Source organism: Bos javanicus, chromosome 28, assembly GCF_032452875.1.
Source record: "Bos javanicus breed banteng chromosome 28, ARS-OSU_banteng_1.0, whole genome shotgun sequence".
NCBI lineage: Eukaryota > Metazoa > Chordata > Mammalia > Artiodactyla > Bovidae > Bos > Bos javanicus.
The window spans coordinates 4,575,886-4,592,432 of NC_083895.1; the positions used below are offsets into that span (position 1 = coordinate 4,575,886).

The 16,547-nt window shown below is 40.6% G+C and overlaps 1 protein-coding gene across 3 annotated transcripts in view; it reads right to left on the reverse strand.

Annotated features, from left to right (window-relative positions):
* Positions 1–16,547, reverse strand: part of FMN2 (formin 2) — a 349,990-nt gene that overhangs the window by 229,413 nt on the left and 104,030 nt on the right. For 2 of the 3 annotated variants that reach the window (XM_061404794.1, XM_061404796.1), the window contains exon 4: positions 14,780–14,835. The exons of the other annotated variant lie outside the window; for it this stretch is intronic. In XM_061404794.1, the coding sequence (XP_061260778.1) occupies positions 14,780–14,835 (56 nt within the window). The remainder of the gene's footprint in view (positions 1–14,779; positions 14,836–16,547) is intronic. 3 annotated transcript variants of the gene reach the window in all.

Sequence of the window (16,547 nt, forward strand, 5' to 3'; positions counted from 1 at the left end):
TGTCCTTGGGAGAAGAGGTGAACTCTTCCTTCTACTCCACTTGGGCGCTCTCTCAGGATTCACTTTCCCATTTGCTGCTTTTAATATTCTCTCCTTAAATTTTATTTTTGCCATTCTCATTACAATGTCCTCCTGGTGTGTTCCTCTTTGGCTTGGTCCTCTATAGAATTCTGCACTTCCTGGATTTGGCAACTGTTTCCTTTTCCCAGGTTGGGGATGTTTTCTGCTATTATGACTTCAAGTATGTTCTTGGCCCCTTGCTCTTTTCCTCCTTCTGGGATCCCTACAATGAGAATATTAGATTCCTGATGTTGTCCCAGAGGTCTCAAACTGTGCTCATTTCTTTTCACTCTTTTGTTTTAAATACAAATTTATTTATTTTATTTTATTATTTTATTTTTTCCAGAAGCATTTATTTATTTTTTTGAATATTTGTAATTGAGTTTTTTTTAATTTAAATTTATTTTAATTAGAGGCTAATTACTTTACAATACGGGGAGGAAGGGGGGAGGGGGGTTCAGGATTGAAATGTATTTATTTTAATTAGAGGCTAATTATTTTACAAGATTGTATTGGTTGTGCCATACATCAACATCATTCTTTTTTTTTTTTTTTTCTGTTCAGGACCAGCAATTTCTACTAGTCCATCTTTCAGCTTGCTGATTCATTCCTTTGTATTATTTGCTCTCAGTTCAGTTCAGTTCAGTCACTCATTCGTGTCTGACTCTTTGCAACCCCATGAATCGCAGCACACCAGGCCTCCTTGTCCATCACCAACTCACGGAGTTCACTCAGACTCACATACATTGAGTCGGTGATGCCACCCAGCCATCTCTTCTTCTGTTGTCCCCTTTTCCTCCTGCCCCCAATCCCTCCCAGCATCAGAGTCTTTTCCAATGAGTCAACTCTTTGCATGAGGTGGCCAAAGTACTGGAGTTTCAGCTTTAGCATCAGTCCTTCCAAAGAAATCCAGGACTGATCTCCTTTAGAATGGACTGGTTGGATCTCCTTGCAGTCCAAGGGACTCTCAAGAGTCTTCTCCAACACCACAGTTCAAAAGCATCAATTCTTCGGCACTCAGCTTTCTTCAGAGTCCAACTCTCACATCCATACATGACCACTGGAAAAACCATAGCCTTGACTAGATGGACCTTTGTTGGCAAAGTAATGTCTCTGCTTTTCAATATGTTATCTGGGTTGGTCATAACTTTTCTTCCAAGGTAAGTGTCTTTTAATTTCATGGCTGCAGTCACCATCTGTAGTGATTTATTCTGGTTTATTTTTCATTTCAGTTATTGTATTCTTCATATCTGTTTGGTTGTTCTTTGTATTTTCTAACTCTTTCCTAAAAACTTCTAACGTCTCTCTCTCTGCATCCATTCTTCTCCCAACTTCTTTGATTATCTTTACAATAATTACCCAGAACCACTTCTGGGGTAGGTTACCTATCTCCACTTCACTCAGTTCTTCTGGGGTTTTGCTTTGTCCCTTCATCTGGAATATTTTGCCTCGTCACCTCATTTTGCCTAACTTGCTGTTTTTATTTTTATGAGTCTGGTAGCTTGGTTATGTTTCCCATCCTTGGAGAAGGAGCCTTTTGCTGGAGACATCGTCCCAGCAGCACACTTCCCCGTGGTCACCAGAGCCATATGCTCTAGGGGTTCTCCTTAAGAGGTCTGTCTGTCTTCTGGGCCTTTCTCTTGTGGCAGACTGACTGTTGTGAGTGGTCTAGCAAACTTGGTTGGCTCTTGGTCTCTTTAGTTACCTGGTGTGTCTTGGGCCTAGGCTGCTGGCCAGTAGTTGGCAGAAGTGGGTCGCCAGGCAGCTGACTACAAAATCACAGGGGATTCCAGGCTGTACTGGCTCTCTGGTGGGTGCACTGAGGGTCTGGGGATGTTGCCTGCCCACTGATAAGTGAAGCCAGGTTCTAGGGCAAGTTCCAGCCTACTGGTGCTGATGGATAGAACCAGGTCCTGAGGTCAGGTTGCCAGGCCCCAGGCAAACACCTAAAGCAGGTGTAAGATCGCTGGTGGGTGAGGCCAGTTCTTGACGAACTTTTCTGTGGGTCCTGAGTTTTCTTGAAACTTGTGCTGGCCTGCTAGTGGGAGGGCCAGTTCACAGACAGGCCTTTTCTTATGGCTGGTGTGTGCATGCTCGTGGGCAGAGATGTTCAGAGGCAGACAATGGGCTAAAGGGGTCTTCAGGAAGCCTATTTGCTGATGGGTGGGGCTGCATTCATGCCTAATTAGCTGCTTGGCTAGAGGTGTCCCAACATTGATGTCAAAATGGCCCTTGCCAGTACCAGTGTCCACATGGGAACAAACTCCCCAGATAACTTCCACCAGTATCTATGTCCCCAGGGTAAGCTGAAGTGAGAGGAGGTGAACTCAGGCTCCTTCTACTCTGCCATCTTGCACATTCTCTCCTAAACTTTTTTCTTTTAATTGAAGTATAGTTGATTTACAATGCTGTGTTAATTTCTACTCTACAGTGATTCAGTTATACACACACACACACACAGTTTTTTTGTGCTCTTTTCCCTTATGTTTTTTTTCCACAGGATATTGAATATTTTCCCTGTGCTATACAGTAGGACCTTCTTATTTATCCATCCTATTTTTAATAGCTAACATCTGCTAACCCCAAACTCCCACTCCATCACTGCCATGTTGACCCCTGCTTGGCAACCCCAGATATATTCTCTAGGTCTGTGAGTCTGCCAAACTTAATTCTTTTTAAAAATTTTTATTTATTTATTTATTTTATGTTTTTAATTGAGGGATAATTGCTTTACAATATTGTGTTGGTTTCTGCCGTACATCAACATGAATCAGCCACTGGTATACACACGCCCCCTCCTTCTTAAACCTCCCTCCTACTTCCCACCTCATTCCACCCCTCTAGATTGTCACAGAGCACCAGTTTGAGTTTCCTGAATCATACAGTCAGTTCCCATTGGCTGTCTATTTTCATGTGGTAGTGTGTATGTTTCCATGCTACTCTCTCCATTTGTCCTGCCCTCTCCTCCCCCACCCCGAAACTTAATTCTTAAATGTTATTACTTTAGCCAGCTATTTTTCATCATAGATTCAGGTATAATAAAGGCAGTATAAAAAGTAAAAGCCATGAAGAGGAGGAGGAGGAGGAGAGACTGATTCTAAATCAGGTTCTCACTTTAAAATTAAAATAAAAATTTAAAGGGAGACATCCCTGGTGATCCAGTGGTCCACTGCAGGGAGCCCAGGTTCAAACCCTAGCCCTGGAACTGTGATCCCCCAGGCTGCATGGTACAACCAAAAATAAATAATTTTTTTTAAATAAAAGGAGAAAAGGAAAACAATAATCTTTGCAATTTTTGTAGAGAATCTATATAATAATCCTTAAAAATGGAAGTTAGTTAACAAATCTATTTTACTCAATACAGTAATATTTTTATATATCACCAATTTTGAGATTATTTATATTCTAAAATATTGCTTCAACCCTCTAAATCATTAAAAAATGTAGAACTGCCATCTACTCTAGCTGAACAATTGTATACAATAAGTTGGCCAAAATTCTTCCATTTTTGTATATCTTATATGTGGGTGGTATTGGTTAGTTCTTATAAGTTATTTTAAACACTAGCATATCATCAAAAATTGTTATTAAAAATAATATGTTCACCAAAGTATTTCTCAAGTACAAGATTATCTATTTCCCAGAAAAAGAAACATTATTGTATTAAGGCTAAAACTCAGAAATAAAGTCAAGATACATTCAAGGAAAGCTTTCACTGAAAGGTTAATTTGCTCATCTTTGCAACTTTATTATGTTTATTGTGCAGGCGATGTACTTTCAGAGCCTAGAATATAAAATCACTTACTAGTAAGTTAATACTGTGGTAATTTATTCTGTAAATGTTAATATTAAATATGTAATTCATTTTCTACAATATTCAGATTTTCAAGTTCTGCTAAATTCTCAGGCCACATTATTGTCAACTTAGGATACCTCTAGATGGGTATAAAATTTGAATTCTACTCTTTACAGAAGAAGATAAATTCTCTTATTTGTCAAGCTCTAAATATGAAAACATTCTACAGCTTTGGAGAAAGCCAATGAGATTCCAAATTTACAATAAGGCAACACAAGCTGTACATAATCCTACAGGAAAAGAAACCCAGATTTTTAAATAGATAAGATTATGCACAGAAATAAAGAGCAATCAATTTCAAATTTGAAACAGAATTTCAAGAAAGAAGGAAATATCATAACGTATGGTAACTTGTAAATAACTTACCCCTAGCTCCTTAAAGTAGAACATATAATGGAAAAGGAGAGTCACACAGAGAGCTAAAGAAGCACCTCCAGAATCCTCACAGTGAAAAAGATAATGAATTACTGAATATGCAATATTTCTGAATGGAAATGGAAATGACCAATCTCTTCCAAGCCCTTCACTGCACAGATGAGAAATGCGAGGGGACAGGGCAAGGGATCAGGTAGATCTCATCATCAGCTGTGTTACTTTCAACAGAACTTATAATTGACTGAAGAATGATTGATAATTGATTCCAACAGTAATTGATTGTCTGCAGCAGTAATTAAGCAAAGGAGAAAAGGAAAGATATAAGCATCTGAATGCAGAGTTCCAAAGATTAGCAATGAGAGATAAGAAAGCTTTCCTCAGCGATCAGTGCAAAGAAATAAAGAAAAACAACAGAATGGGAAAGACTAGAGATCTCTTCAAGAAAATTAGAGATAACCAAGGGAACATTTCATGCAAAGACAGGCTCGATAAAGGACAGAAATGGTATGGATCTAACAGAAGCAGAAGATATTAAGAAGAGGTGGCAAGAATACACAGAAGAACTGTACAAAAAAGATCTTCATGACCAAGATAATCACAATGGTGTGATCACTCACCTAGAGCCAGACATCCTGCAATGTGAAGACAAGTGGGCCTTAGAAAGCATCACTATGAACAAAGCTAGTGGAGGTGATGGAATGCCAGTTGAGCTATTTCAAATCCTGGAAGATGATGCTGTGAAAGTGCTGCACTCAATATGCCAGCAAATTTGGAAAACCCAGCACTGGCCACAGGACTGGAAAAGGTCAGTTTTCATTCCAATCCCAAAGAAACGCAATGCCAAAGAATGCTCAAACTACTGCACAATTGCACTCATCTCACATGCTAGTAAAGTAATGCTCAAAATTCTCCAAGCCAGGCTTCAGCAGTACGTGAACTATGAAATTCCAGATGTTCAAGCTGGTTTTAGAAAAGGCAGAGGAACCAGAGATCAAATTGCCAACATCCGCTGGATCAGGGAAAAAGGAAGAGAGTTGCAGAAAAACATCTATTTCTGCTTTAGTAACTACGCCAAAGCCTTTGACTGTGTGGATCACAATAAACTGTGGAAAATTCTGAAAGAGATGGGCATACCAGACCACCTGACCTGCCTCTTGAGAACCTATATGCAAGTCAAGAAGCAACAGTTAGAACTGGACATGGGACAACAGGCTGGTTCCAAATAGGAAAAGGAGATCGTCAAGGCTGTATATTGTCACCCTGTTTATTTAACTTATATGCAGAGTACATTGTGAGAAACGCTGGGCTGGATGAAGCACAAGCTGGAATCAAGATTGCTGGGAGAAATATCAATAACCTCAGACATTCAGATGATACCACCCTTATGGCCGAAAGTGAAGAGGAACTAAAAAGCCTCTTGATGAAAGTGAAAGAGGAGAGTGAAAAAGTTGGTTTAAAGCTCAACATTCAGAAAACTAAGATCATGGCATCTGGTCCCATCACTTCATGGGAAATAGATGGGGAAACAGTGGAAACAGTCTCGGACTTTATTTTGCGGGGCTCCAAAATCACTGCAGATGGTGACTGCAGCCATGAAATTTAAGACGCTTACTCCTTGGAAGGTAAGTTATGATCAACCTAGATAGCATATTGAAGAGCAGAGATATTACTTTGCCAACAAAGGTCTGTCTAGTCAAGGCTATGGTTTTTCCAGTGGTCATGTATGGATGTGAGAGTTAGACTGTGAAGAAAGCTGAGCGCCAAAGAATTGATGCTTTTGAACTGTGGTGTTGGAGAAGACTCTTGAGAGTCCCTTGGACTGCAAGAAGATCCATCCAGTCCATTCTAAAGGAGATCAGTCCTGGGTGTTATTTGGAAGGACTTATGTTGAAGCTGAAACTCTAATACTTTGGCCACCTCATGCGAAGAGTTGACTCATTGGAAAAGACTGATGCTGGGAGGGATTGAGGGCAGGAGGAGAAGGGGACGACAGAGGATGTGATGGCTGGATAGCATCACTGACTCGATGGACATGAGTTTGAGTGAACTCCGGGAGTTGGTAATGGACAGGGAGGCCTGGTGTGCTGTGATTCATGGGGTTGCAAAGAGTCGGACATGGCTGAGTGACTGAACTGAACTGAAATGAGCAGTAATTGATAATCCAACTGGAGGGAAGGTTACAGTACCTCTCACTAGTGAATAACAAGAGTGGAAGTATTAAACAGCATGTTTGGGAAATGGGTCAGGAAAAAATGGAAACCGTCTCTTTGGCTTCCTCACATCTTCTGAATGTTCTCTTCATTAGTTGAGTTGTGGCAAGGTCCTGCAATAAATCTAAAGCAAAATATTCCTGAGTTGTCCCAATTAGTGCAAGGAAGAAAAACAATCTCATCATAGCTTCCCTTCATTGATGATACCTTGAGAAAATGCTCACCTCCTAGCCACCCTTCTGGATGGACACCTAAGCAGCCTCTAAGGTAATTAAGCTTGCAAAGAACACAGCTCACAACACGTCTGGTGGAATGGCTTAGGGGTGTTTGCTCGGCTCAGCTCTCTGTCGCTTAGTCGTGTACAACCCTATGAAATGCCATGGGCTGTAGCCCACCAGGCTCCCCATCCACGAAATTTTCCATTCAATAATACAAGAGTGGGTTGTGATTTTTCCTACTCTAAAGGGTCTTCCCAGATCAGGGATCGAACCCACGTCTTCTGCATCTCCTGCACTAGCAGGTAGATTCTTTACCACTGTGCCAACTGCTGAGCTAACAGCTAACATCTTGAGAGCCTCCTATGTGCCAGGGGCTCTTCTAGGCTACATTTGTGCATTTAAATCTCACAAAATTTTGTGAGACTCATCATTCCCATTTTGTAGAAGAGGAAATTAAGGCACAGAGAACAGAATACATTGCAGAGATTTCCCAGGTAAAAGTGGGGTAACTGGGATTTATGCATAGGAAAACTGGTTCAAAGCTCAATCCTCATCACTTGGGGTGAATAGAAACAGAATTTCTACTACTCCCCAACAACCACCTCTACTCTTGACAGTGTGGACCCCTACATGCCTATTTGTTCATCAAACATGTTCTGATCTGCCTCAAAATGTCTGGTACTATGTTAGACACTGGAGGGACAAGTAGAATGGAGGAGCTCTAGCTTTAAGGAGGACAGTTGTCTATGAGATGCACATAATACAACAATTATGGGAGAGCAAGTAAATACAGAGTCCCAGAGCAGAGCTATCAAAGGAGTCAGGAGGGAGGCCTCTCAGGGAATGTATCTAAGAGGGAGTGAAGTCTAATATGAGTTTAGATTAAGAAATAGGTATTCAGTGAATTAAAAAGGGGCAGTAGGCGTAAGAAGGAAAGATATCAAAGAAAGACATGAAGGATGCTAAAGTTTTCAGAAAACACTTTCAGCGTGTCTTTTTAAGGTCAGAACAAACTGAACATCTAGGAAACAGTGGGTGATGGGGCTCAAGGCAGAAGATGGCAAAGGAAAGGCCTGCATGTCACTCAGGTCTGAGTCTTGTCTCTGACACCATGAGCAGAGAGCAGACATGAGTATGTTCAGATTTCAGAAGCACAGCTCTGTAGGTTAACTTTTTTTTTTTTTTTCTAATTCTGTAATACAACATACACTAAATACCTTAGCAGAATCACCTGACATCTTGCAAATCACTTCATATCTACAGAAGAGCCCAGGACCTTACAATTCTTTGTATTTCCTTCAATAAAGACCACAAATACCTTGCACATAGTATGTCAGCAGACAACCAATAGTGCAGTAAAGGAAAAACACCCTTTGTAAGCTATTAACTTTTATCGCCTTCTATCCCTTTAGAGCAGCTGCTTGATCTGTTTGCCCCTCTCATGAGTCATCAATGGTAAAGACTGGAGATCTCGTCAAGAGAACTAGAGATACCAAGGGAATATTTCATGCAAAGATGGGCACATTAAAGGACAGAAACAGTATGAACCTAACAGAAGCATTAGATATTAAGAAGAGGTGGCAAGAATACACAGGAGAACTACCCAAAAAAGATCTTAATGACCCAGATAACCACGATGGTATGATCTCTCACCTAGAGCCAGGCAACCTGGAATGTGAAGTCAAGTTGGCCTTAGAAAGCATTACTATGAACAAAGCTAGTGGACGTGATGGAATTCCAGTTGAGCTATTTCAAATTGTAAAATATGATGCTGTGAAAGTGCTGCACTCAATAGGCCAGCAAATTTGGAAAACTCAGCAGTGGCCACAGGACTGGAAAAGGTCAGTTTTCATTCCAATCCCAAAAGAAGGCAATGCCAAAGAATGTTCAAACTATCACACAATTGCATTCATCTCACACGCAAAGTAATGCTCAAAATTCTCCAAGCTAGGCTTCAATAGTACATGAACTGAGAACTTCCAGATGTTCAAGCTGGATTTAGAAAAGGCAGAGGAACTAGAGGTCAAACTGCCAACATTCATTGGATCATAGAAACAACATGAGAGTTCCAGAAAATCTACTTCTACTTTATTGACTATGCCAAAGCCTTTGTGTGGATCACAACAAACTGAAAAATTCTTCATGAGATGGGAATGCCAGACCACCTTATCTGCCTCCTGAGAAATCTGTATGCAGGTCAAGAAGCAACAGTTAGAACTGGACATGGAACAATGGACTGGTTTCAAATTGGGAAAGGAGATCGTCAAGGATGTATACTGTCACCCTGCTTATTTAACTTATATGCCGAGTACATCATGTGAAATGCCAGGCTGAATGAAGCACAAGCTGGAATCAAGACTGCTGGGAAAAATATCAGTAACCTCAGATATGCAGATGACACCACCCTTATGAAGGAGAAGAGGAACTAAAGAGTCTCTTGATGAAAGTGAAAGAGAAGCGTGAAAAAGCTGGCTTAAAACTCAACATTTAAAAGACTAAGACCATGGCATCTGGTCCCATCATATCATGGCAAATAGATGGGGAAACAATGTAAACAGTGACAGACTTTATTTTCTTGGGCTCCAAAATCACTGCAGATGGTGACTGCAGCCAAGAAATTAAAAGATGCTTGCTCCTGGGAAGAAAAGCTATGACCAACCTAGACAGCATATTAAAAAGCAGAGACATTACTTTGCCAACAAAGGTCCGTCTAGTCAAGGCTATGTTTTTTCCAGTAGTCATGTATGGATGTGAGCATTGGACCATAAGGAAAGCTGAGCACTGAAGAATTGATGCTTTTGAACTGTGGTGTTGGACAAGACTCTTGAGAGTCCCTTGGACTGCAAGGAGATCCAACCAGTCCATCCTAAAGGAGATCAGTCCTGAATATTCATTGGAAGGACTGATGCTGAAGCTGAACCTCCAATACTTTGGCCACCTGATGCAAAGAGCCAACTCATTGGAAAAGACCCTGATCCTGAGGAAGATTGAGGGCAGGAAGAAAGGGGGACCACAGAGGACGAGATAGTTGGATGGCATCACTGACTCAATGGACATAAGTTTTGATCAAACTACAGGAGGTAGTGAAGGACAGGGAAGCCTGGTGTGCTGCAGTACATGGGGTCATAAACAATCAGACATGACTTAGCAACTGAACAAGAATGGCAAAAGCTCAGTAGGTTAAGAACACAACTTCATTTCACCTCCAAGTCCTACTGCCCCAGAAAGATAGTGCTACGTTGTGTCCGACTCTTGTGATATGAACTGTAGCCCACCAGGCTCCTTTGTCCATGGGACTCTCCAAGCAAGAATACTGGAGTAGGTTTCCATTTCTTCTCCAGGGAAACTTCCAACTCAGGAATTGAACCCAGGCCTCCCGCATTGCAGGCAAATGCTTTACTGACTGAGGAGTAAAAACAGTATGCGACCTATATGGCTTTTTTCACATTCACACCTCAAATTGTAACTGTTTTCCAGATGCCTGCTGGTTTTCACTCTTAAAACTGTCAGAACAGTTTCTCCTTTTTTTTTATTTCTAAAACTAAAATACCTAATTTGTTGCCTCTGAGCTAGGGGGAGTTTCCATAAAATGAAAATGTACTTTCCAGAAGAATTCTGTCTTCCCCTTAACACATAATGGGGAACACCTTGCCAAAATAGCACCCATTTCCCATGCTTCCACAGGGGGACGACTGTGTCTCCCCCTTCCCAACTACCCCGACCCACCCCACCACCCCCTGCAGAGTCACCGCACCAATGTGTTGATAATCTACCTAAGAACATTCAGAGTCTGAGGTAAACTTCAAGGAAGACTAACTAACTAACGTATGTTTCCAGACCACAACCACCTCTTTCTATCTCCCCTTTAACCCCTCTTTTTCTTACTCTGGTCTCTACTGTGATTGTTTACTTGTCTTGTAAATTGTTGTTTTGTAGGTCTGTAATTAACATGTGACTTCACGTCACTTACTGCCTTAGAGTTTAGACAAAATACACTTTCCCCCCAACTCTTTAATATGTCTAAGTCACTCTTATGCAATTCAAGTTGCTTGTTTTCATGTCTCCGTTACTATTCCTTCAAAATTACATCCCCTACCCCTTTCTTTGATCTAACCAATTCTTTTATTACTCTCTGAACTTGTCTATGTCATGACACAGGTAAGTAACCCCTCAAGTACCATCAACCAGGCTACATTACTTCATCACACGTGTTCCCTTGATGTGCCTCTAAATAAAGATGTATCTGAAACTAACAATACACTGAGCAGTCATTGTATAAGGAGCACTATAAAGGATATTCTGAAAGGAGAACCAATAGAAAAAGAATACTCAGTTCCTCAAGTAAGTTTGCAATCCAACTGGGCACTGAGAGGACTGATCAGAGCAGGATCCTGGGGGGAATGTTTTAAGCCAATTTCAAAGGAGATTAAAACTGGACTGAGTTCAAATCGTACACATTTTCCTGACCTTTGAGAATTTATTTGCATACAATGTAAAGGGTAAGAGAGTACTAATTTTGTTTAATTTTTTCATTATCTAACACTCAGTAACAGATGTGACGTTCTCAATAAATACCGTAATGTATAGGAAGACCCAATGTTAAATTTCCTGATGTTAATAAATTCCTATCCAAAGCCAGAATTTTCAAAGGTCAAATTTTATTCTATTTACCTTTCAGCTAGTCCATTTACATCAGAAAGATGTTGAGAGTGTTAGGACAATGCTTTGAAGCACATATTTTATGTGTAACTTCAAAAGCAAAAAATAAGTTAAAAACTAGGCAGTAACCAATTTAACTACCATAAATTAATCTTTAACATAGGAGTAAACATTTTTAGAGACTATAGTTGACATTTGGCTATTCATATACTGTAGCATGTAAACGAATTTACAGTTTAAATAGTATTTCAAATGCCAAAGAATAAAAAAAAATACAGAATACAGACAGTCCTGTTTCTGTCTTATGACACAACTCTTTAGCTAGGGTAGCTTTCAAATCATATTGGTGGTTTAGTCACTAAATCATATTAGACTTGCGACCCCATGGACTGTAGCCCACCAGGCTCCTCTCTCCATGGGATTCTCCAGGTAAGAATACTGGAGTGGGTAGCCATTTCATCCTCCAGGGGATCTTCCCAACCCAGGAATCGAACCCAGGTCTCATGCATTGCAGGCAGATTCTTTACCAACGGAGCTACAAGGGAAGCCCCTCAAATCATATTATTTTTATTAAAATAATCAGTAAGTGGGGTCTAAAGAAAGTAGCTTTGTTTTAAAACTTCCTAACCCATGGGCCTGGGGTGACAGCACCGGAAGGTAGCAGCGGGTCTCTCCCCATGTGCACAGAGAACTCCTGAGCCTTCCACCCCTCCCAGCTAAGAAGAGGCATTAGGAATCTTGGGCCTTGTCTAGGGATATGGAGTTCTCAGAATTATTAAGTACAGGGAAAGAGCAAAAGTCAAAACCAATTCAGTGTACTCCAGAGCACTTGAATGGAGAGAACAGGTGCCTGAAGAAAACAGAGTGAACACACCAGCCACATCACCTCCACGGAGAGACCAACCCTCTGCACTCATCACACCCATCAGTCACAGAGCAAACTGGCCAGAAGCCTCTCACTTCCTCTGCAAGGGCAGCTGACAGACAGACAGACTGCTGTCTAGTAACTAGAAGCAAGGTGCGTTACACGAAAGACAGAGCTGCACATTTTTCAAGAGTAGTGAAGCACTAAAGTTTGAGAAATGGACACAATGTAGCAGAAAGTTAAACATGTATCTTTGATCCACTCAGCTTCAATCTAAGCTTCTAAAACAAATCTTGACATCAGACTCTTATGTATGGTATAAATAGGATAAGTTAAATTTCTCATATAATCATTAGATGATTCTGCCATGAGATGGTATTAAATAGCCATAGGAAAATTACATGCATGAAAGTCTAGATTTTATCATAGTGGAGAGAACATGAGGTACAAAGTCAGACCTCTTGTTTAAATCATGACTCTTACCCTTTATCAATTTTTGACCTAAAGCAAGTTAATTTCTACAAATGTCACTTTCCTATCGGTTAAATATGAATTAATAAAAATGACTTTAAAGGGTTATTATAAGAATTGCCTAAGATAATACAGTAAAATAACAGGTGCACAGTACACAGGTTTCTAGTTTCCCAAATCCCTCTTAGGGCTGTTATTTCAGGTTTTATGAAACAGACACATATCATCACAGAAAAGAACCCGTCCTCAAGTAAACTAATGACAAAGAGCCAGGGACTCCAAGAGTAAATGATGTCACTACTGAGTGCTTGACTTCAACTGCCTCCCAATTAATTTACTGCATTTTTCAGTTTCTAGATACTTCACTGGCAACAAGGAAATGAGAAGGCATGAAATTTAAATTAGTCTGTTTTGCTTATGAGTTTCCAGACTATAACATCAGGTGTTTTAAAATTACCCAGTTCATCAGGTTTTCCACATACTATTTACTGGCTCAAAGCTCAAGAAAAATGGAAAATCGCTATAATTTTATACACACACATGAATATCTACCTTATATTATTCTATATGAAATCTTAATACACAGAGCAACGTTGTATGTGTTGATAGTGTAGAATACTTTTTGTTCAGGTTTTCTTTGGGATTATCAATGTAACAGAGAATTCAATAATATGCACCCTGAAGATAAGAACTAGAAAAATCTAACATATTATCTCAAATTAGATAATTTACAACATAGTCATGACAAAAAACTGCTGCAAGAATAATGAGATATTTTGAGGGCATAAATTTTTCTGATTATTTCTTTTTACTTCTCTTCATTATATTCACTCTTGACTAATCACTAAACTTAGACAGCATCACTGACTCAATGGACATGAATTTGAGCAAACTCCAGGAGACAGAGGACAGGGAAGCCTGGCGTGCTGCAGTCCATGGGGTCACAAAGAGTTGGACGTGACTTAGTGACTGAACAACTGCAAGGTAATGTACTTCCAGCTGAGTCCACCAGACCTCTCCAAGTACCCCAGCCTGACAGAGGTCTCTGTTCTTAAAAAAAAAAAGAAGCTGGGGAAACCTATTTTATGACATTATTCTTAAGAGTATCTTTACTCTTATCAAAGTGACCTGTCTAGCTATATTTCTGAAAAGCACCAGAGGATTTATAAAATGAAAATTTCAACCAATTTTTATCTCTATTTCTCCTCCAGGAGGAGCAAACTTCCATGTACGCTGCAGGGCTGCTTTTTTTGAAAAGGGGAGTCAATTTATACTTGGAAAAGTTTTCAAAAATCATCAGATTCTTTGATTTTTACAGAGAAGAACACCATATCCCAGATAGTATGCCATCACTAACCAGAAATTGACCTGGGCCTGGAACCTGGGCAAGAGCCATCTAATTTTCTATCTAGACCCCCCCTCCAGAGAACATGCTTCATGCTCGTAATTTATAATACTAAGTTATTTTCAAATTATAGTTGGAAAATATATAAACAAATTTTTAAAATGATTTTATATCCAAAAGAACAACTGCTAACCCCAATTACTATTCCATATAAATGTTTCTTATTTTTTCAGGAGGTGCATTTTGGTGCAAGAAAAAGAAGACATTAGATTTGACTTCTTTAGTAACAGAAGAAGAAAGTTTCTATGGAAATTAAACAGACACTAACTAAAGTTTCATTCACCAAATCAACTTAAGAATATAATTTGATTTTTAAAAAGCTCTGGACATTAAAAAAAATCATATCCATATGATTATTTAGTTCAACCAGACACATTTCCACACGACACCTGAATGGCCACTGTTTCCTAGTGGAGCCAGCAGTTGTGGCCCAGCTCTCTGGCTGGATGTGGAATGATATGGGTTCTGAGGAGCTTGTGCCCAGAGCCACTTCAAGGCTGATTTCTTTGGCCAAGTCTGAATGGAACAAAACACCCACCCACCTGCCTGGAGTCTCCTGCAGGCTGAGAAACACAGGTGGCCTAGCTGGCTGGGCAAATGGAAGATAAGGCAGACAAACACGAGAGAAAAGGATTCCACAGCCTAATTAAGTCTTCTTACCTGCTGAGCAGCATCTGAACATTTTTTCGGAGTTTCTAAAACAGCAGATTGAGAGTCTGGGTTGAAAAGGAAGAAGACAGGCAATATGTTAAAGAGCAGATTTTCCCATTTCTTTGATCAGAAAATGAAACTAACTACAATATACCTTCAACCACAATAAGCACCCAAACACCCAGGCTACTTTCCAGCTATACTTCCGTGTTATGAGGACATGACCACTTTTCAGTACATGTAACACACAAGATGACACGCTCATGTCATTAGGTATTTTTAAAATTAGATTAGCACTATGCCCTTCTTTACACATCAGTCATGATTACTTATCTCAATAGCTAGTTTCTATTTTGTGCCAGGAAGTATCTGCTAAGACAGTCACTGCTCATATTATTCTCTTTAAGTCTGTACAGTGATGGAAGTCAACTCCCTAGCCTGGAAGGACGGGGTCCTGGGTACCTTATCTGACTGTTGACAGCTGACCTTGCACTTTCAACAAGAGATAATGTGCCCTCACTAATAGGCACTGAGTGATGGTCATCTGAGACAGAAACTATGGGATTGCAGCTTCTTCATGCTGTAAAACCTAAGGGATAGCTAAGGCTATGTTTCCTTCTGTTTTTTAAGCTAAGGGATGCTTTCTGTGAAGCTCACATGGGAGTTACAAAAATAAAGACATAAGAGAGCCTCCAGGAACTACCAGCAATTGTGGATTGGAGTCTGAGAAGGACTTCTCCTGTCCATGGTTGCATCGCGGTGAGGAACTGAGGCCCAGACACAGCTGGTAGGGAGACAAAGATGAGTCTGTCTCCCCACTGTCCCATTGCTCCCCATCCCAGACTGGCACACAGACCAGATGCCTGACAATACATAGAAGTCACTATGGCGGATACCTCAGACTTTTCTAATTTAGCAGCATTTTAATTCACGTGTGTGACAATGCACAGAAAAAGTAAAAAAAAGGCATTCATGGTTTAAATCATACAACGTATTGTTAAACTACATTGAAAGTTCATTTCACTTGGATTGAAGCATGGTCTCCACCTGGGCCCCACGAGCCTCCTTCAGCCTTCTCCTCTCCCGCCACCCCGACCTCTGTGCCATCCCCACCTGCTAAGCACACTCTGGCCACACTAGCCTTCCTGCTGCCCTGTGCATACAGTCCTGCTCCCTCCAGGGGATCTGGGTGTGTGGGGATCTCTGCACACACACCCACCCTCTCCCTGCTCCATGGAGCACCCCGTTCCCTGTTGCTCTCTCCACCAAGTCAATCCTCAAACAAAATGCTATAGAATTCACTTGTTTGCCAACTTATTTCTCTATCTTACCTGACTAAATCAAACTCTATGAAGACAGACACTTTGTAGATTCTTTTCCTTACTGACTCCCCAGCACCTAGAACAGTGCCTGACACACAGTAGATGTGTGAAATATTTGTTGTTGTGGGAGGGGATGAAAGGTGAGACCAAAGGATGGTGAAACCACGGAAGCAAAGCGGGAGCCCCAGGAGAGCAGGCGCTGGGCAGGGCACAGGTCGCCATGCCATTGCTAGGGCTGCACCTAAGTTCAGGGTACATCTTTCAGAACAAAATCACTGGGAACAGCACGGCATAATCACTCACCAACAGGTATCACTGTGGCAACAATACTAACAAGCAGCTTTAACACACAAGTGTTTTCCCGAATACTATATTTCACTAAGTTAATCAAAAGATTTGTCTCTCATACTGACAGCTCTATTTTGAACTCAACACAAGAGCTGGCCATTTTTGAA